General features: G+C 35.6%; 1 protein-coding gene across 9 annotated transcripts in view; it reads right to left on the bottom strand.

The window, feature by feature from the left end:
- QKI (QKI, KH domain containing RNA binding) overlaps positions 1 to 21,757 on the bottom strand; it is a 152,188-nt gene that overhangs the window by 86,904 nt on the left and 43,527 nt on the right. For all 9 annotated transcript variants that reach the window (XR_013159456.1, XM_077120802.1, XM_077120803.1 and 6 more), the window contains exon 3: positions 1,269 to 1,385. Coding sequence is in view for 8 of the 9 variants with exons in the window: in XM_077120802.1 (XP_076976917.1) it covers positions 1,269 to 1,385 (117 nt within the window). In the remaining variant the exon portion in view is untranslated. The remainder of the gene's footprint in view (positions 1 to 1,268; positions 1,386 to 21,757) is intronic.

Below are 21,757 nucleotides of genomic sequence, written 5' to 3'. Positions count from 1 at the left end.
ACATATGTGTCCTTCAGTTCTTGAGATTTCATCTCATTATCCCTAGGCAAATTAAATTAGTACTACTCAATACAAATGCAATCACAAACGCCAACGTTAGCACCAAAACTGCATGGTAATAATCATTTAACAAGACTGCCACTCAACTGATTCCAAATATGTTTCAACTTTTAAGATTTTAATCTTTTTTTTTCTTTTAAATCTAAACATGCTCAAGGAGAATTCGTGCTACCATGCTGTGTGTGGGAAGTCAGTCGACTTATGGTAGGGCTACAATGAAGTTAGGTTAAAAAGTTCAGAAAATAAGCCTTCAAAATGACACCAGAATACCTTTTGGGCACAAAGTTCCTGAAGCACCATGAAGTGCTCCAACATGAGAGGGCCACCTCAGGACTATTATTTGTTAGCACCTTTCAAAGCAACATTGTTTTGGCAGGGGTGGAGGTGGGGATGCCGGTCAGGTAATGATCCTTCCTGATTAACCTTTGGGCAACCAATGTGTAGGTATTTTTTTTTAAAAAGGCATTCAAATAATTTTACACAGACAGGACTTCAAAAGCCCCAATGATCACTGGATAAAAGGAAATTTGGCAATAAAACTATCCCAACACTGTTTAAAGCAGGTTTTTACCAACTAAATTAGCAAATAAAAAAGTGACAGGAAAAACTAACAGGTAACAGAAAAAACATACTTTAAAGTAATATGTCTAGAAAACTTATAAGCAACACAAAATACTGGTGGAATCCAGAATGGGTCTCCTGTGACTAGGTTTAAGCCTACTCTTTTTAGTATGCTTCTGTATCTACTAATACTCCCGAGAACTGACAGACATCCAAAAGTTATTTACTTGATCATTCTCATTTAAACTTCACCAAAAGAAACATTTTTAGATTTTTAAAAAACTTTTAGTTACATATTTTTATACACACATTATAGTTTAATTTGCAAACTGGTAGTTTCTAAAGTTTAAATACCAAAGTAAGCCAACATGATATAATAATTGATAGTTTACTTGGCTAAGTGAAAAATAATGTTAAGAAGGGAAAATCATTAGAACACCCCCCCCAAAAAAAACCCTAAATTTCAAGATGTCATGCTTGACATTACTATTGCTAAAAAAAGTAAAAAGTTTCTTAGATGAAATAGAAAATACAGTCTTTTATGTACAAAATGTGAATTACCGAAAGATTTGGAAATTTTATTATTAGGATGCAAAACTATAAATAAATTATTCACATAAAAACTTGCCTCATTTTCAAGGACTTACCTTCTTTTTATCCCTCATTGAGCCTTTGCCTCGGACCATTATTTTACATCCTGTTTCTGCTTCAAGCTGTTTAGCTGTAAGCCCTCTAGGTCCAAGGATTCTCCCAACAAAATTAAACTGGAAAAAAAAAGTCAAAGCATACATTATTCACCTGCATGAACTCTTAAAGCTCCTAAAATTATTTTAAAACATTGTATTTTCTTCCTTAAGGTTGAGTATTTTTTAATCCTAAGAAAAAATCTTAGAGCCTTTATAAATTTACTGCTAAGATTAGGGCCTAACTACAATAGCTCAATGCTTAGCATGAAGGTTTCAGATGCATTAACACAAGAGTATACTGGAGTTTGACAAAATCTGAATGCCACACAAGAATGCAAATCCCTTCTATCAAATTACCGATTGTCTTTTTGTAACGATGGTATTGAGGGAATCATCTATTATATTAAATATTGATGGCTCTTTTTAGGGAGAACCTTAGCAAAAATTCCTGTCTTATTTATTTATCAAGAAAAATTATACTTACTCCAAAGCAACTATTTAGAGAGAATTGTATAACTGACAATTCTTGGTTGCTGCCTGATATGATAGTCATATTTGGATTCTACCTTCACTAAATATCTAAGTTCTTTAGTGCATACTTCATTTGGGGGAGGGGGGCACATTTCTGGCACAAATTTTATGACTGCATCCTTCTTTTCTACCTTTACCTTATATTACACTAAACATATCTGCAAGGAGCCTAAACTTTTCCCATGAGTAGGATAGTAATATATGAATAGTTCTATAAATAATTATCATCCCTCAAAAGAAACTTCTAGTATCCAAATATAGAAGTAAAATATTTTTTAAAAGTCCAACAGGAAAAATAGGCTGAATTCTGAATACTGAAAAGTAAACTTTCTTCATTCCCATGTCAGCTGTATAAAAGACAAAAATGAGCATCTCCCACCAACAGGCACCATGGAAGCAAGAAGACAGTGGCATGATATATTTAAGATCCTGAAGGAGAAAGGCTTCCAGCCAAGAATTCTTTATCCAGCCAAGTTGTCCTTCAAAGTTGAGGGAGAGATTAAAATCTTCAAAGACAAAGAAAGATTGGGAGAACTAGTCAACAAGCACTCTGCCCTACAAGAACTACTAAAGGGAGTTCTGTCAGCAAAAAAAAATAAAATAAAATAAAAACAGAAGAGGGAGGTCTGGAGGAGGGCACAGAATTTAAAAATATGAGTAATGGTAATTTAAAGGAAAAAGAGAAGGAAAATAATACATAGATCTGACAAAAACTAAAGGGCGAGATGGTAAAATCTTTCAGAAATGCTTTTATAGTCATTATTTTGAATGTTAATGGGCTAAACTCAGATACAGACTGGCAGAAAGGATTAAAAAACATAAACTGAAAGGATGGAAAAAGATCTTCTATGCAAACTGTACCCAAAAGAAAGCAGGAGTAACTATACTAATTATCAGAAAAAACAGACTTTAAATGTAAAGACATTTAAAGAGGCAAAGAAAGGAGGACACCACATATTAATAAATGGGACAATTCATGAATAAGAAATAATCATAAATGTGTGTCTATCCAATCAAGGAGCTCCAAAGTGCATGAAGCACACACTGGAAAAACTGAAGGGAGCTACAGACATATCAACAGTAACAGTGGGAGACTTCAATACACCCTTCTCCACTATATCCAGACAGAGATCAACAAAGAAATAGAGAACCTAAACAACTGGATAAATGAACTAGACCTAACAGACATTTATAGATCATTACACCCCCAAAACATCGTTATATACATTATTTTCTAGGGCTCATAATGTTCTCCAGGATAGATCATATGCTGGGGCACAAAGTGGCTCTTAATAAATTTAGTAAGATTGAAATTATCCAAAGCACTTTATCTGATCATAATGGAATAAGGCTGGAAATTAACAATCACCAAAGAACCAGAGCTTTCACAAATATATGGAGATTAAACAACACACTCTTAAATAATGAGTGGGACAAGGAAGAAGTTGCTAGAGAAATCAGTAAATGTCTGGAGACAAATGATAATGAAAATACAACATGTCAAAACTTACGGTATGCAGAAAAGGCAGTGCTGAGAGGGAAATTTATTACCCTTAAAGCCTATATTAAAAAACAAGAACAAGCAAAACTTGAGGATTTAACCACTCACTTGGAGAATTTAGAGAAAGAACTGCAAACTAACCCCAAAGCAAACGAAAGAAGAGAAATAATAAACATTTAAGCAGAAATAAACAAGCTGGAGAACAATAAGCAACAGAAAGAATCAACAAAACTAAAAGTTGGTTCTTCGGGATGTATCAGTAAAATTTATGGACCCCTAGCTAGACTAATGAAGAAAAAAAGAGAGAGGATGTAAACAAACAAAATCAGAAATGAGAGGAGGTTGTTACCACAGATCATGAAGAAATTGTAAAATTCATAAGAGAATATAATGAACAACTATATGGTGACAAACTAGACAACTCAGGATGAAATGGACAAATTCCTAGAACTACCTATACTGAGTCAAGAAGAAATTGAATTTTTTAACTTGTAATTGGTCTGTTGAGATCTTCTATTCATCATTAAAAATCTTCCCACAAAGAAAAGCCCAGGACCAGACAACTTCACAGGATAATTTTATCAAACACTTATTTCAAACAGAACTAGCACCAATCCTGCTCAAAAAACTGAAGAAAAAAAGAACACTAACTCATTTCATGAAGCTAACATCATTCTAATACCAAAATCGGATACAGACAATAAAGAAAAGAAAAACGCAGACCAATATCCCTAATGAAAATAGATGTGAAAATTCTTAACAAAATACTAGCAAGACGAATCTAATGCCACAGTAATGCTTGGATATATCCTAGAGTATATTAAGCAGACAATCAAAAACAACTGGAAAAGTCCCTTGAGGGATGGGAGAAAAAATATGGAACTATTAAACTTTACCATCAGGGAATCCCCTGATACTGTAGTCAAACTTCAGGGACACCCAGATCAATGGGCCATGCCCTTGATCTTGAGGCTTACTCTTGTGAAGTTAATGTAGATAGCCTACATATAGGTATGCCTAAGAGTTACTCCCAGAAGACCTCTTATGTTGCTCAGATGTGGCCTCACTCTCTAAGCCCAACTATGTAAATGAAATCATTGCCCCTACATGGGACATGACATACAAGGGTCAAAGTCTCCCTGGCAACATGGGATGTGACTTCCCAGGGACAAGTCCAGCCCTGGCACTGTGGGATTAACAATTTCATCCTGAACAAAAGGGGGAAAAGAAGTGTAACTAATAAAGTATCAGTGGCAGAGAAAGTTCAAAAAAGGTATCAGTGGCAGAGAGAGTTCAAATAGAGTCAAGAGGCTACTCTGGAGTTGCTCTTATGCAAGCTTCAGTTAGACAATGCTACCTAACATAACCTGCTAAACCAGTCCAGCCAATCCTAAAGAACACCAAGGGTAATATATGGGATTCCACAAGGTTTCCATTCACTGGTTTAACTTTCCAGAAACCTACAACCTCCGGATGGGTCCCTGGACCAGATAAGTCCTGAGGCCTGGAGCGCTCAGCCTCTCCCAAATATCAGACAGTTCCATCTCCCTACCAAATATTATTGACCGACCCTTCCAATATGAAAATTTGGAATGGCCCAGAGGCCAAACACCCCTAAAGAGAGGGATAGAAAGACCAAAGGTGATGATGAAGTTGTACAGAGAAGATGGGATTTAACAAAATACGACAGCTGAATCATTAAATGGATATCTCATTTGGTCTCCAGTGTCTTAGAGCAGCTAGATGTAAAAACCTAAAATTGTGGAACTGTAACCCATGTCAAACTGTGAAGTGTGTTTTACAACTAACTGTAGTACTGTGCTTTGAAATTTATTGCTTTTTTGTATATATGCTATTTTTCCCAAAAAAGAAAAAAAGTGGAGTGTAATGATACAAAAAAAATGTATGCTTTCTAGCCTCCTATATTCTGGAGAAGCTAGAAGGAAAAATCTGAGAGGACTGTATGGTAGCCCATGACAAACTCTGGGATCTGGCCTGTAACTACTTGTTGAAGAGTGCTTTGAAAATTATTGCTATTTTATTTCCTTGCTTTGTATGTATGTTATATTATACAGTAAAAAAGTTAATTAAAAAAAAAAGAAAGAATTATAGATCATGACCAAATGGGATTCATATCAGGAATGCAAGGGTGGCTCAACACAAGAAAATCAATCAACATAATAAAGTACATTAGCAAATTGAAAGGGAAAAATCACATGATTGAATCAACTGACGCTGAGAAAGCATTCAATAAAATCCAGCATCCTTTCCTAATAATAACTCTTCAAAAGTTAGGAAAGGCCATATATGAAAAGCCCGTAGCCAGCTGCATACTTAATGGTGAGAAATCGAAAGCATTCCCCCTAAGGTTGGGAACAAGACAAGGATGATCACTGCAACTACTACTTATTCAACACTGTATCAGAAGTCCTAGCTGGAGTGATTAGACAGGAAAAAGAAATAAAAGGCATCCAAATAGGAAAGGAAGAAGTAAAACTTTCATTATTTGAAGTTGTTATAATCCTATTCTTAGAAAACTCTGACAAATCTTCATCAAAGCTACTTGAACTAATAAGCAAATTCAGCAAAGTGGTGGGATACAAGATCATTGTACAAAAACCAGTAATGTTTGTATTCACAAGCAATGACCTCTCTGAGGTAACAACTAAGGAAAAAATTCCATTGAAAATAGCAACCAGGGTGGTGCGATCGTGGCTCAATGGCAGAGTTCTCGCCTGTCATGTCAGAGACCTGGATTCATTTCCTGGTGCCTGGTGCCATGAAAAAAAAATAAAAAGAAGCAACCAGAAGAATTAGGTATCTAGGAATAAGCCTAACCAGGGATGTCAAGGACTTATACACAGGAAACTACAAAAAAAAAAAAAAAAGAAATAAAAGATGATCTAAATAGACAGAAAGACATTCTCTGCCCATGAAATAGGAAGGCTGAACATCGTCAAGATATCAATTCTACCCAAACTGATGTACAGATTTAATGAAATACCAATCAAACTCCCAACAAGCTACTCTAAAGACTAGGAAAAGCGGGTTATTAAATTTATATGGAAGGGAAAGAGACCCAAATAGCTAAAGACATCCTAAAAAAGAAGGGTGAAATAAATGGGAGGACTATCACTTCCAGACTTTAAAGCCACGGTGGTCAAAACAGAATGATACTGGCACAAAGACAGAAGGACTGACCAGTGGGAACAGAATCAAGAGTGCAGAGACTGGCCACCAAATTTATGAACATTTGATCTTCAAAAAGGTCCCCAAATTCACTAAACTGCAACAAAACAGTCTTTTCAATAAATGGGCATGGGAGAACTGGATTTCAATAGACAAAAGAATGAAAGAGGCCCCCTATCTTACAACCTACACAAAAATTAATTCAAAATGAATTAAAGACCTAAACCTAAGAGCCAGTCCATAAAACTTCTAGAAGAAAACATAGGGAAACATCTTCAAGATCTATCTTCTTAAACTTTACACCTAAAGCTGCAAAAGAAAAAAAGACACAAACGGGAATTCCTTAAGATCAAGAGCTTCTGTGCCTCAAAAGATTTTGTTAAAAAAGTGAGAGGCAGCCAACTCAAATGGGAGAAAATATTTGGAAAACACATATTGGATAAAGACTTGATATCCTGTGTACATAAACAAATTATACAGCTCAACAACAAAAGAACAATCAATTATAAAATGGGCAGAGGATATGAATAGGTACTTTCCTGAAGGGCAAATACAGATGGCTAAAAAGCACATGAAGAGCTGCTCATCTTCACTGGCTACAAGGGACATGCAAATTAAGATGACACTGAGATATCACCTCACATCTATAAGAATAGCTGCCATTAAACAATCCGGAAATTATAGATGTTGGAGAGGATATGAAGAAATTAGAACACTTACTCACTGCTGTTGGGAATCTATAATGGTTTAGCTGCTATGGAAACCAGTCTGGCAATTCAGAAAACTAAACACTGAGTTGCCCCATGACCTGGTAATACCAATACTCAGTATTTACCCAGAAGAGTTGAGGGCAGGGACACAAACAGACATTTGCACACCAATGTTCACAGCAGCACTATTCACAATTGCCAAGAGATGGAAACAATCTAGGTACCCATCAACAGAGGAATGGATAAACAAAATGTGGTGTGTGTATATATATACATACACACACGTGTATATATATACATACACACACACACACACACACACACACACACACACACACAATCAAATATTATGCAGCAGTTAGACAAAATGATGTTCCGGAACATACGACAACATGCATGAACCTTGAAAACATAATGCTGGGTGAAATAAGACAGAAACAAAAGAAAAGATACTGTATGATTTCACTTAGTAAAGCCTCCAGTGTTCTGGAGCAGCGAGAATGAAAATGTGAGATAAGGGAATGGTAGCTGATGACAAACCCTGGGACCTGTACTGTAGCTGTATATTCAAGTGTGCTTTGAAAATTACTGTTTCTTTCTTTCCTTTGTATATATATCTCATACTTTACAACAACCACAACAAAAAAACAAAACAAAACAAAAACACTAGGCAGCTATATTAACACTAGATAAAATAAATTTCTGCAATAAAAAATCTGAAAATGTATAGTAACATAGGTCACTACTATAGTAAAGTTATTATTTGTAATAACTTCCTACTTGATATTTTGAAAATGTACATGGTTTGATAGTAAACCAAAAGGTATTTAAGATAATGTTTAGTATTTAGAATCTAAGAAACTCTGATATTTGTACCTGTAGATTTTTTTCCTTCCTTGCTTTAAGTGTAAATTAGTTTATGAAGCATATTGTACAAACAGGCTTTATGATGACTATTTAGATATTTTATTTAACTATGCCTATGGATAAGTTAACTAAGATATCCATTTTAGGTGGTAAAGATTTTCATAGCTAATTGTAAAAACAATTGTACCTTCATATTTTTCTGAAATCAGGAAAATGTTTAGCTACTACCAGAATGCAGATATTTGTAATGATATTTTGAGAACATTCACAATTTTGACAGCTGATCAAATGGAATTTAGGTTAGCGTTAATATTTAGGATTTAAGAATCTCTGCTATCAGAATTTGTAGATTTTTTTCCTTGTTGTCTTAATTTTATATTGGTTTATGAAACCTGCGGTGCAAACACAGGTTTTACAGTAATTATTTGGATACTTTATTTATATATGCCCATGGTTAAGCGTAACCAAGATATTCATTTTTGGTGGTTCTAAGTGTACCGGTTTTCTTAAATAAAAATATTTTTTAAAAATGAGTATCTTCTATCAGTTCTACCAAAGTGATGGGTGTTTCCATTTATTTATTTAATCAAATAAGCACAAACTCTTAGGCATACTGTCCCCTATTTTTTTCTTGCATGTGATCCTATGTATAGTATATTATTACATAAAATTAATAAGCTAGAGTGTACTGCTGTGAAGGCTTAACAATCCAGGGCACTTCTTCAATCTTCTATACTCCAAAGTCTTCTCAGTTTGCCTCAATAAGCTCCTCGTCGGCGCTGCCATGTCTTAAACAAATGAAAGGTGAGTGTACACACAATATAGTCTGAGGAATACCCCCTCTTCTCAGGAAATTTCCACACATCTTCACTTCAAGTTGAGACCCATAGCCTTTGATTCTGTAGGTACTTGCTCTCAGCTCTACAATCAAGATTCCAGATCTTGAATTTGCCTGAACCACCTCTTTAAACCGAAATAAAACCCCTTATCCTTGTTCAGTTCTCTGTACTTAGTATTTTCTCTCTGTAACGAACCTACAATCTCAATGTCATCCATTTTAATTAACAATACATTCATTTCCAAACTAAATTCCCCAGTCAACTTGACCTTTCCACAACTCCAATCTGAATAAATTCCAAGTAGTATACTCTAGTTAAGAGGTCAAACCCTGAGAGCATAGACCTCTCAAGCTTTATCCAAGCTGCAATAATGAACATTAATTAGGAATTGGAGTCGAGTGTATCAAATATATCTCAATTATATTATGGGATAATGTTAACCAACTAATAGAGATAAAGAAAGGATCCCATGTGTATATGTGTATGTCTGTGGTCCAATATAAGGTATGGCACATAGAAGACAATGGCCTGCCAGGTCCACTACAAATTCTGAATTTAAGAAAACTAAATCCCAATTTAGGAAATCTCAGATCTTCACAATCACTAACACACATATTCAGCTTAGAACGTTCATAGAAAAGGATATGATAAACAGCAAACTTCCTCTAAAGAACCCCAGAAAAGATAGGCATAGGCACTAGACTAGGTTCTACAGAAAACAAAGTGTAGAAATGATATAAACAGCAACTAACACATCCTTGTTCAGAGAACACCAATACCTAGGCATCTAACTTTCAGGCAATAATAGGCCAGAGTGTTCTTCTCTAAAAAACCCTGAAATGCCCAGAGAAAAGACTATCATGCTCCAGCATGTAGCTCCCACTGGGAAGGTTGGCACTTCAGCAGATCACCTCAAATCAAAGCTAGTCCATTAAAAAGACCTGTTAATGAACGCAAGCTCTTAACGCAAATGGTCAGTGCTTCTCATATGAATAAAACAAGGTTCTCCAATTACTTGAAGAAGGGCTCTAAAGTCAAAGAGAGAGGACAAGATAAAGAAACTGGGCAGGGTACTGATCCTTGAAGAACAAGACTATTGGGACAAAGAAAATGAGCAAAAAGAAGATCTTTAATAGACAGCGTTAAACTATTTTCTAAAATGGTTGTACACGTTTATATTCTCAGCAGAAGAACAGAAGACTGTTTGATTCACATCCTCCCCAACACTCAGTGTTACCAGTGTTTTTTACCTGTGCCATGCTGGTACATCTGTGATGGTACTTAGATTTGTTTCAATTAACATTTTTCTGCTTACGAATGAAGTTAAGCACTTTTGCATATGATTATTTATATCTATATTTATATATATTTTAAGCACTTTTGAAATTTTTTCAATATCTTTACTGAGTTGTTTTATCTTTCTCTTACTTCTTTTTTGTGGAGCAAATACCTTTTCCATCGTGTAATTTGCTTGTTCAACTCTTTTAATGGTGTCTTACAGTAAGTTTTTAATTTTAATACAGCTCAAGTTACCAATCTTCTCTTAGGGTGTATTCTGTGTTCTGTTTTGAAAAGAAACCCTTCCCTACCCCAGGGTCATCAAGGCATTCTCCTGTATTATCTTTTAGAAGTTTTATTGTTGTGTCTTTCACATTTACCTCTACAGTGCACCTTGAATCGGTCTGTGTATTGGACAACTTTCTTTTCTTTTTTCTGTCACATAGATGTCTAATTGTCCAAGCCCATCTTACTGAAAAGGTTAAACTTTTCTAACTGTTCTGCAATAGATGCATTTTATTTATTAAAAAGTCTAATCTCTTCTAATTGTTCTGCCTGATATATGACAGTGTTATATATCATGCACCTATATATATTTGGGTCTATTTCTGGGCTCTCTAGTTTGTTCCATTAATCCATTCACCCTTGCTTCAACATCACAATGTATTCGTTTATTGCAGCTTGGTACTAGAATAAGCAAGTTTTTCCACCTTGCTCTGTTTCAAGAATATCTTAGCTGTTTCTGGCCCTCTGCATTTCCATGTACATTTTAGGATCAAGTGGTCAGTTTCTAAAATAAATACTTGCAGGAATTTTAACTGGGAATCACATTAAAATACAGAGTCTTCAAAACCATGAACATGGCACAACTTCTTCATTGTTAGGTCTTTTTTTGATTTCTTTAAGTATGTAAAACTTTTGCTTGTGCCTTTACCATATTTATTTATTTCTAGATATTTGTCTTTGTTTTTGCTACTGCATATCATTTAATTTTTGCTTTCTTTTCTATGTTTCTGGTATATGACCACATAATTGATTTTTCTATATCAACTTATATCCAACAACCTAGTTTCCTCATTACTAATTTTCACAATGTTTTTCTAAGTTCTTTTGGATTCACCTGCAAATACTGACAACTTTTTTTTTTTCTACACTATAGCCCTTATATTTCATATTACTTTTTCCTGCCATGCTTACTACAGTAGCCAGCACCTTGGGTTCAAAGTCAAATCAAGGTATATCATCCTTGACTTGCTCTAGATTTCAAGAATAAAACTTTTAACAGCTCACCTTCAAGTTTGAAATAATTTGTAGAATTTTTCAAATATACTTTGTCAGATTAAGAAAATTTCCTTCTATTCCTAGTTTAAGAGCAAATGGATGATGAACAGATGTCTAAATTTATGAGATTTTCTTCACCATCTATTAAAACAAGCATATTTCTCCATTATTTTGTTAATTGTACTATTTGTCAAATATTAGACCAACCTTGCATTACTATGGTAGTCTGAAGATGTACCCAAGAAAAGCATGTGCTTAAATTTAATCCTTACCTGTGGGCACAGACCCATTGTGAATAAGATCTTTTGATGAGGATAATTCAGTTAACCTGTGACCCACATCATTCAGGAATGGTCTTAATCCTATTACTGGGGAAACTAAACAAAAGTCATAGAAGCAAGAAGCTGAAAGTAAGGAAACCCGAGAGAAGGGAGAGACCAGACACAGCTACATGTATGCCTTGCCATATGGCAGAGGAGCCAAGGATGCCCGGCAGCCTGTCTTTCAAAGAAAACATCATCTTGATTTGGAATAAAAAGGGATAAGCTGAAATCTGAACTCCTAGGCACAAAGAAACCAGAAGCTGAGATCTGAACTCCTAGGCACAAAGAAACCAGAAACTGATGGTCTGGAAAACCATTATTTCTAGAACGCGAGTCCCCAGAGAACAGTGCCTCATGTGAGAGTTTAACTGAACATGAATCCAGTCAGTCATTTCACTGCAAGTCAGGATTAGAAATGCAGTTATCTAGACAAGATCTGTGACAGGTCCAACAACAAACAAAACCAACAAGATTTCTGTATGATCTGTATGAATGGAATCACTGCCAGCCTGGACTTAAAGGGATAGGAAAGGGACAAACTGAAGGAAAGATGGTTCAAAGGCAGAACCATGGAAGCTGAGGTCTGGACCAAAGACAACTTCTCAGACCAAGAGACAGACCCATCCATGTACATGGAAAGGGCAAGAATGTCCTAGCACTTGAAGACAATGGGCTTTTCATCCATTGTTCTGGAAGAGAAGAGAGAATTTTCATCTCTACTTCAGCCAGCCAGCTTCTCCTGAGGAATTCATCAAAAACATCCATTGGAGTTTTCAGCTTACAGCCTTCCCTACAGAATTTGGAATTGTACATCCCCACAGTTGTGTAAGACAATTCTTATTTAAAAATCTCATATTTCCTGTCGGTTCTATTTCCCTAGAGAACCTGATCAGTGCAATTACTAAAATTAACTCAAATGGATCATGATATATTATCTTTTTTATAAACTGTTGAATCAGTTTGCTGAGCATTCTATTGATGTTTTGCTTTGTTCTTTTTAAATTTGTGCTTGTGAGTGAGATCAGTCTGCAATTCTTCTTTCTCATAATATCCACCAGGTTTTATCATCAAGGTTATACTGGATTCAAAATGTGTCAGGGTGTTATTTCCTCTCTGGATGAGACTGTGTAAGACTGTTGTCATTTCTTCCTTAAGTACTGAATAAAACTCCCTGATGAAGCCCCCTGGGCCTAGACTTTTGTGACAGGTTTTAAATCATGGATTCAACTTCTTTGATACAGCACTATTCAGACTTTCAATTTCTTCTTAGGCTAATTTCGGTAAGTCACGTTTGTTTAGACAGAAATTTTCGAATTTACTGTCAAAGTTACATCATCATGTCTGATTTTCTTTTTACTACCTACAGGATCTGTAGTGATGTACCCTTTGGCATTTCTGTAATCTTTCCCTGCTGCTACAATTCCTCCATTCCCATCAATCTTCTAGTCTTTTCAAAGGATCTACTTTGGGTTTTGTTTGGGATAGAATGAACACAAAACTGGCCACCTCTTAAATCTGGGCAAGCACTGTGCCATGCTTTGGCAAATACAACGAAGTGGAAAAAATGATATTGCAGACAAAAGCCTAGGACTCAAGAGTCTCATATACTTCCACCCTTAAGAGCCCTATTATTCCATGTAAACAAGCTCAAACGACTTTAACGGGGAATGAAAGACATGTGACCCCATCACCATCAGAACCCTAGTCCACAGCATAGTAGCCTCCAAATATAAAGCCATTCAGACACCCTAAAAGTGATCGCAGATGTCCAGAAGAGCTGTTCTGTTGAATCTATTCTAAATTACCAGCCTGAAGAAACAAGGACTCAATAAATGGTTGTTGCTTTAAGCTAAGTTTTTGGAGTGTTTTATTCTGCAGTAATCTAGCTAAAAACACAGATTTTTTCCATTTTGTGTTTGTTTTCTCATTATTGTCTACTTTTAGCTTTATTATTTCCTCATTTATACTACCTTTAAGATTAGTCTGCTCTTCTCTTTTAACATGCTGAAATGGATGCCTAGATCATCACACCTTTCTTCTTTTCCAATAAGTACATTTAAAGCTCCAGGTATTCCTCTACTCTGGCTTTATATTCCATAAATTTTTACATGGAGCATTTTCATTATTCAGTTCAAAATAATTTGATATCTATTGGATACTTAAATGGTTTTTTAATTTCAAACATATAAGGACTTCCTAATTATCACTGTTACTGATTTCTAGCTTCTAAGTTTTGCAATGAGCAAACATACTACGTATAACGTTAAGTCCTCTGATACTTGTTCAGACTTGCTTTTTGGCCTAGCATATTGTCAATTTTTGCAAATGTTCTGTGGGTGCTCGAAAAGAATGCATGTTTTGCTGTGATTAGCTTTTTCTTTACATGGGCAGGCACCGGGAATCAAACCCGGGTCCTCTGGCATGAGCCACCGTGGCCCGCCCACCACGATTAGCTTTTATTTTTCCATTTAGTTCTCTCTATGCTTTCTATGTTTGGAGGCTGTCTTAATAAATTTAAAATGGTATCTTTCTGTATTATGAAAGATTATGAAGGGGCCTTTTTTTTTTTATCTCTAGTAGCTTTTTGCCATTAAACCTACTTTGATATGAATTTTAACAAAAACAACTAACCAATTATAGCACATGGTTTATATCTATCTTCTCACCAAAGCCCTACCTCTTTTATGTCTCCTTTTCTCTCCTTTCTTGCTCCTTTTTTTGGGAACAAGGATTCCCAACTGAACACGATTTCTCATTTCATTTTTCCCTTTTATTAGCATGGATGCTACATGACTGTTTATCCCAGAGATTACAACATGTGCATCAATGACTTATCAAACTCTGATGCTAATTTATATCTTTAATCTTTCCCATACAATTGTTGGGAAATACGGTTGTTTGTTTCCATACAAACAACCTAGAATATTTAACACCATTTATCCCCAATTCGGTTTACATGCCACTTTTGATTATTTGTAAAGTTTTTATATATTTCAAAAAAACAAGAATTATCATTTTATACGGACAATATGTATTCATTATTTACCCTTTTCATTGCTCTTTATTCTTTTCTGCATCTTGAACTTTCCAACTAGGATCATTTTTCTTCTGCCTTAAAAAACAATCTTTACTATTTCCTGTAATGAAGTCTTCAACAAGGGATCAAATCTCTCAGTTTTTCCACCTTTAAAAAGTTCTTATTTTTACAGGTACTGAACTGTTCAGTAGAATAGAGGGCAGCCTTTTATTTTGAAATTCAATTCAACCAAATGTTTACTAAAAGTTTGCTTTGTGTTAAGCTATAAAACAGATGGTAAAGAGAAAAAAACAAAATGAAACACACACACACATATAGGAACAAAGTATCCTTGCATTCAAGAAGCCTGTGAAAATGCCATTTCTCTATCTGCAGCCTTATTTCTCAAAATAAGTAACCCTGCCAGCTATACCTCTGTAACAGTTCAGATCTATGCATCAATGTACATATGTGTGTGTGTGCGTGTATGTATATATATATTATATGATATACAGATTATATATCATATATATACAGATTATATATCATATTCTGATCTCATTGAATATATGAGATCAACTCATAGAATAGTATATAATAACAGAATACATTATATATTTCAAATATGGAAGATCACATCTGGGGAAAAGGTACTGCTATTAGTGGGTATCAAATAACTAATACATAATTGGTTTTGACCTGAGCTCTTTGTAAAACAGGCTGACATACATTTAGAGGACTCTCTCTGGAACATCCTATCCTTTTCACATATTAAATCTCTTTTCTGGAACACAGACATCAAGATTATACAGAAAAGGACTTCCGGAGAAGATGGTGGCTTAGTAAGACGCGCAGGTCTTAGTTCCTCCTCCAGAAAAGCAACTAAAGAAACAGAAACAATACGAAACAGCTCCCGGAGCCACGACAGAGACCAAAAAGACAGCGTACCCCATTCTGGAACGGCCGAATGGGCAGGGAGAATCCGCTGTGGTGAGATACCCGAGGGGCGCGCGTTTTCCCAGCCGGGGCGGCTGGCGACTGGGGTCCCCTCCACATACGTGGCTCCCCAGTCTGACTGGGAACGTTGGATAGCGGGGCCCTCCCGCCACGCTTGGCGTCTCGGGCCAGCTGGACAATTTGGACCAGCACTCCCCCAATCCGCGGCGGCCGGCGACCCCCCACTCCACATGCAGTTTCCCAGGCCGACTGCGAGATTCGGATTGGCAAGTTAAAGGAGCAACAGCATCTTTTACTGGTGGGCCCCGCAGACAGACGAGCACCACGAGCGCCACCTACTGGGCAGGAAAAGAAAAACAGAGCCCAGAGATTTGACAGAAAAACCTTTCAACCAGCCGGGTCCCACACCCAGGGAAATCTGATCAAATGCCCAGACACCAGCAGAAAATAATGGATGACGCTCGGAAAATTGAAGATATGGCCCAGTCAAAGGAACAAACCAATAGTTCAAATGAGATACAGGAGCTGAGGCAACTAATGCTGAATATATGAACAGAAATGGAAAAATTCTTCAAAAACCAAACCAATAAATTGAGGGAGGACATGAAGAAGACATGGGCTGAACAAAAAGAAGAAATAGAAAATCTGAAAAAACAAATCACAGAACTTATGGGAGTGAAGGACAAAGAAGAAAAAATGGAAAAAACAATGGATACCTACAATGGTAGATCTAAAGAGACAGAAGCTACAATTAGTGAACTGGAGGATGGAACATCTGAATTCCAAAAAGAAACAGAAACTATAGGGAAAAGAATGGAAAAACTTGAGCAGGGGATCAGGGAACTGAATGACAATATGAAGCGCACAAATATACGTGTTGTGGGTGTCCCAGAAGGAGAAGAGAAGGGAAAAGGAGGAGAAAAACTAATGGAAGAAATTATCACTGAAAATTTCCCAACTCTTATGAAAGACCTAAATTTGCAGATCCAAGAAGTGCAGCGCACCCCTAAGAGAATAGACCCAAATAGGCGTTCTCCAAGACACTTACTAGTTAGAATGTCAGAGGTCAAAGAGAAAGAGAAGATCTTGAAAGCAGCAAGAGAAAAACAATCTGTCACATACAAGGGAAACCCAATAAGACTATGTGTAGATTTCTCAGCAGAAACCATGGAAGCTAGAAGACAGTGGGATGATATATTTAAATCACTAAAAGAGTAAAACTGCCAACCAAGACTTCTATATCCAGCAAAATTGTCCTTCAAAAATGAAGGAGAAATTAAAACATTTATAGACAAAAAGTCACTGAGAGAATTTGTGACCAAGAGACCAGCTCTGCAAGAAATATTAAAGGGAGCACTAGAGTCAGATACGAAAAGACAGAAGAGAGAGGTATGGAGTAAAGTGTAGAAAGATGGAAAATCAGATATGATATATATATAATACAAAAGCCAAAATGGTAGAGGAAAATATTATCCAAACAATAACAACACTAAAAGTTAATGGACTGAATTTCCCAATCAAAAGACATAGAATGGCAGAATGGATTACGACCCAGCAATACCACTGCTAGGTATCTACTCAAAGGACTTAAGGGCAAAGACACAGACGGACATTTGCACACCAGTGTTTATAGCAGCATTATCTACAATTGCAAAGAGATGGAAACAGCCAAAATGTCCATCAACAGACGAGTGGCTAAACAAACTGTGGCGTATACCTACGACGGAATATTATGCAGCTTTAAGACAGACTAAACTTATGAAGCATGTAATAACATGGATGGACCTAGAGAACATTATGCTGAGTGAGTCTAGCCAAAAACTAAAGGACAAATACTGTATAGTCCCACTGATGTGAACCGACATTCGAGAATCAGCTTGGAATATATCATTGGTAACAGAGACCAGCAGGAGTTAGAAACAGGGTAAGATAATGGGTAATTGGAACTGAAGGGATACAGACTGTGCAACAGGACTAGATACAAAAACTCAAAAATGGACAGCACAATAATACCTAAGTGTAATGTAACTATGTTGGAACACTGAATGAAGCTGCACCTGAAATATAGTTTTTTATTTGTTTGAAAAAAAAAAAAAAAGATTATACAGAAAAGTCTCCCACCATAGCTAATTAATTAACTCCTCACAATTACTATATATTGAATAGAAAATGTTTTTAAACCACTGAAAACCAAAATATTAATCTGTGGCAAAATTTTTCTAACATTAAAATGAAATAATCTCTGTTGCCATAAGAACCAACAAACAACCCCTCAACTACGTTAAAGGACATACAACTGGGATTTTAACACAATTGAAACTGTCAAGGTCATCCTTCTCAAACTGGTAAGAATGAAAAAAAAATTAATCATAGCAGCTGCTTTATCTGCTGCAACCAATTTCCAAGTTAATATAGTTTGCTTTGCATTAAAATCATTGTGTTGATTTATCATGCCAGTTCTGCAGCTTCATTCGATTAAAACAATGTCACAACACTTTCAAAGAAAACTATTTCAAAATACAATGAGCTAAGTGCAACTCTCAGAGGCCAAAAGGGAAAGTAAAAAAAAAACCAACCAACACTCATTAACCTACTGTTTAAGTACAGACCTTCTCTGCGGCTCACCAATTATAATTCTGCCAAGCGGCATGTTAATTTCGAAAGAAACGGTTTAACGACAATGCACATTAAATGCTATTCATTACTGCTGAGTTTATTTTAAACAGAAATGATAGATTTCTCCCAATGCCAGAATGTAATAAGGTATTATGGCAAATCTTTCCATTAACCTTTTAAGAATTCTACAATTATGAATAAGACCTGTGACACACTTATCAAAACTAATCATTAATAAAAAATGGATTTCCAAAAACATTTTAGTCAATCATGTTTAAAAGTGTTAATTTTTGCTGACTGGGCAAATGGTGCTGAAGGAATACAAACTGTGCAACAGGACTGATTGTAAAAATTCAGAAATGGATAGCACAATACTACCTGATTGTAGCACAATGATATAAATACATTGAAAAGCAAAAGTAATCTCTGTTGAAAATTTTGGAAAGATAATCTAAGAAAAACATGCACTACTTGGGAATGCTTTTTAAATTTATTTTTAAATGTTGAGTCTAGCATTTCTAGTGATTTTAGATACCTTATAAACCTTACATTTTATCATGTAATACATAGGTGTGAAACACACACTCTCGCCCACACACATACATGCATATGTATGCATATTTGTAGAATAAATCTTTCACCTAGCACAAGACAAAAATGGAGTGCTTCTAATCTAGTCAACATTAGTGAGCCTAAAATAACCAAGTATGTAAAAGGAGAGAAGTGTGACTATTTAGTACAACTAAACATACCAGAATGAACATATCAAAATGTCTTATAACTTGGGGGAAGAGAAATGATTTTATTCTTTCCCTGTTTTTATATTAATTCTAGCTAAGCAACTAAATATCTCCTAGAGAAACGTGATTTAAATTGCAGAATAATTACAGGAACCATTTGGTAGAGCACTTCACATATTAGACCCTTATAAACTTCTTTTGTTGATTGCACAAGATCGAGGTTAGAGGTAAGAAAAGGCATTTACAACAGCAGTTGTCTCAAAGGGGGAAAAATTAGTAACCACTTAACCAAAACATGAGTTTGGTGGGATATGAACTGGGATATTCTAAATTATAAAGCCTTTATTTTTTGAGTACAGAAATTACTGGATAACAAATTGAAACAATTCAGAACAAATTCAAGCAAATAAGATGATTATTTTTCTAGATACAAAAAAACAAGTAATTAGAAAAACAAAAGAAAAATAATTTACCCAGTTAAAAATATGGCAATGAAAGCCAAGGATTTTTTTTTAAACTCTTTTTATAGTATAGTATAACATATATGCAAAGCAAAGAAATAAAAAACCAATATAGTTTTCAAAGCATTCTTCACAAAGTAGTTACAGGATAGATCCCAGAGTCTGTCATGGGCTACCATATGATCCTCTCAGATTTTTCCTTCTAGCTGCTCCAGAATATAGGAGGCTAAAAGGCTTAATATTTTTTTATCATCACAATCGACTTTTCCTTTTTTCATGTGTGAAAAATAACATATATACAAAAAAGCTATAAATTTCAAAGCACAGCGCCACAATTAGTTGTAGAACATATATCAGAGTTTGACATGGGTTACAATTCCACAATTTTAGGCTTTTACTTCCAGCTGCTGTAAGATACTGGAGATTAAAAGATATCAATTTAATGATCTGCATTCATATTCATTTGTTAAATCCTATCTTTACTGTATAACCCCATCATCACCTTTGATCTTTCCATCCCTCTCTTTAGGGGTGTTTGGGCTATGGCCATTCTAACTTTTTCACACTGGAAGGGTCTGTCATTAATATAGGATAGGGAGATGGAACTATCTGATATTCTGGAGAGGCTGGACCCTCTACATTTCTGGATTTATCTGGACCAGGGACACGTCTGGCGCTTGTAGGTTTCTGGAAAGTTACTCTATACATGGAACCCTTGTGGAATCTTATACATTGCCCGAGATATTCTTTAGAATTTGAAAGCCAAGGATTTTATGGCAGAAGAAGAAGACAATATTTATGACAGTGTAAGGTCCAAACCCTTACACACAGGTGGCGGTTTAAAAGATCCCAAATTGCTTTTCAAACTTTTATTTTTGCTATTACCTTATAGGCACCTTGTGTTTCAGTCACATAAGCAATTCTCTTAAAATGGCATGTATTTTAATTTCTCTTCCCCATTAACACCTTCCTATCTCTCCTTCCTTCCCAACAGGCCAAATCCTGGCCATCCCACCACAATACTCAGCAGTGTTCCTTCTTCTGTGATTTCCTTGTTTTCTTCTATGTTACACTCTTAAGCGCACACGGTATACCTGTCTGACAGTGCCTGTCACACTGAAATGTGATGATCTGCACAGCTCTTGCCATTTGTTGAAGGCAAGAACCAGATTCTGCTCTTTCTGGTTTTTAAACCACAATGCCTCATACAATACATACCACAGGCAAGAAGCTAGTGTTCATATTTTTGGATAACACAGTTTAAAACTATTCACAGGAATCATATAGTGATTTTAATTGTCATAGTAAAAAATTCAACCACCAAATAGTAAGTTATTCCACAATGCAGCACAGAAACTCATATATTTCAGAAATTTCTGGAACAGTAAGCCTAACTGATCTTACGGGATAAATTCCAAATGGCAAAGTGAGTCACAGGAACAAAACAATTATTATTCTCACTTTCCAATTCAAAAGGGAAGTGTTAGGAGTGTACAGACTATCCACTCTACATTTTTTGAGTGTTATGTATGCTGCGGATTGTGATGAGGAGTGTTCAAGCATGAACCACCTTCTAAACAGAGCACTTCATGTCACTGGAAGTTACCATTATCACCTGGATTTAATAAAGATGTAGTCGCATCACTTTCCCAAATCCAAGAACACCTAGATGGAATCCTGAGTTCAGGCAATCAGTATAGTATAATGCCTCTCTTTTAAAGGTCTTCCGATAAGACCTTTACTGCAAAGTTCAATAAAAACTCCCTTCAGATTCAAGTTTACTTTTAGAATGAGTCCAACTGTGTTTTTATATTTTTTTACCCATCTATGCACCAAAACACAGCATTATTTTATACCTTTAGAGACCCACACCTTGCCTGCTCAATATTTCCACCTTTTAGTGATTGGATCATTGCTTTGCAATTATCATTTACACCTTTTTTTTTAAACATCAATTGAATTTTTTATATGAATAAAAATATTTATGTGATATTACTTCATCAGCACAATTCTCAGTAACAAATATATATAACTTCGAAAAAGAGAAAGATAAGCATGAATATTATATAATTAATTCTAAGCTTAAAAGTGTCACTTCAGACCCCAAAGATGAGTCTAGGAGATGAAATGTGTTGTGTAGT

Source organism: Tamandua tetradactyla, chromosome 11 (genome assembly GCF_023851605.1).
Source record: "Tamandua tetradactyla isolate mTamTet1 chromosome 11, mTamTet1.pri, whole genome shotgun sequence".
NCBI classification, from domain to species: Eukaryota; Metazoa; Chordata; class Mammalia; order Pilosa; family Myrmecophagidae; genus Tamandua; species Tamandua tetradactyla.
Note: the sequence above shows the minus strand (reverse complement) of the source record. Positions and strands in the feature narration are given on the sequence as shown.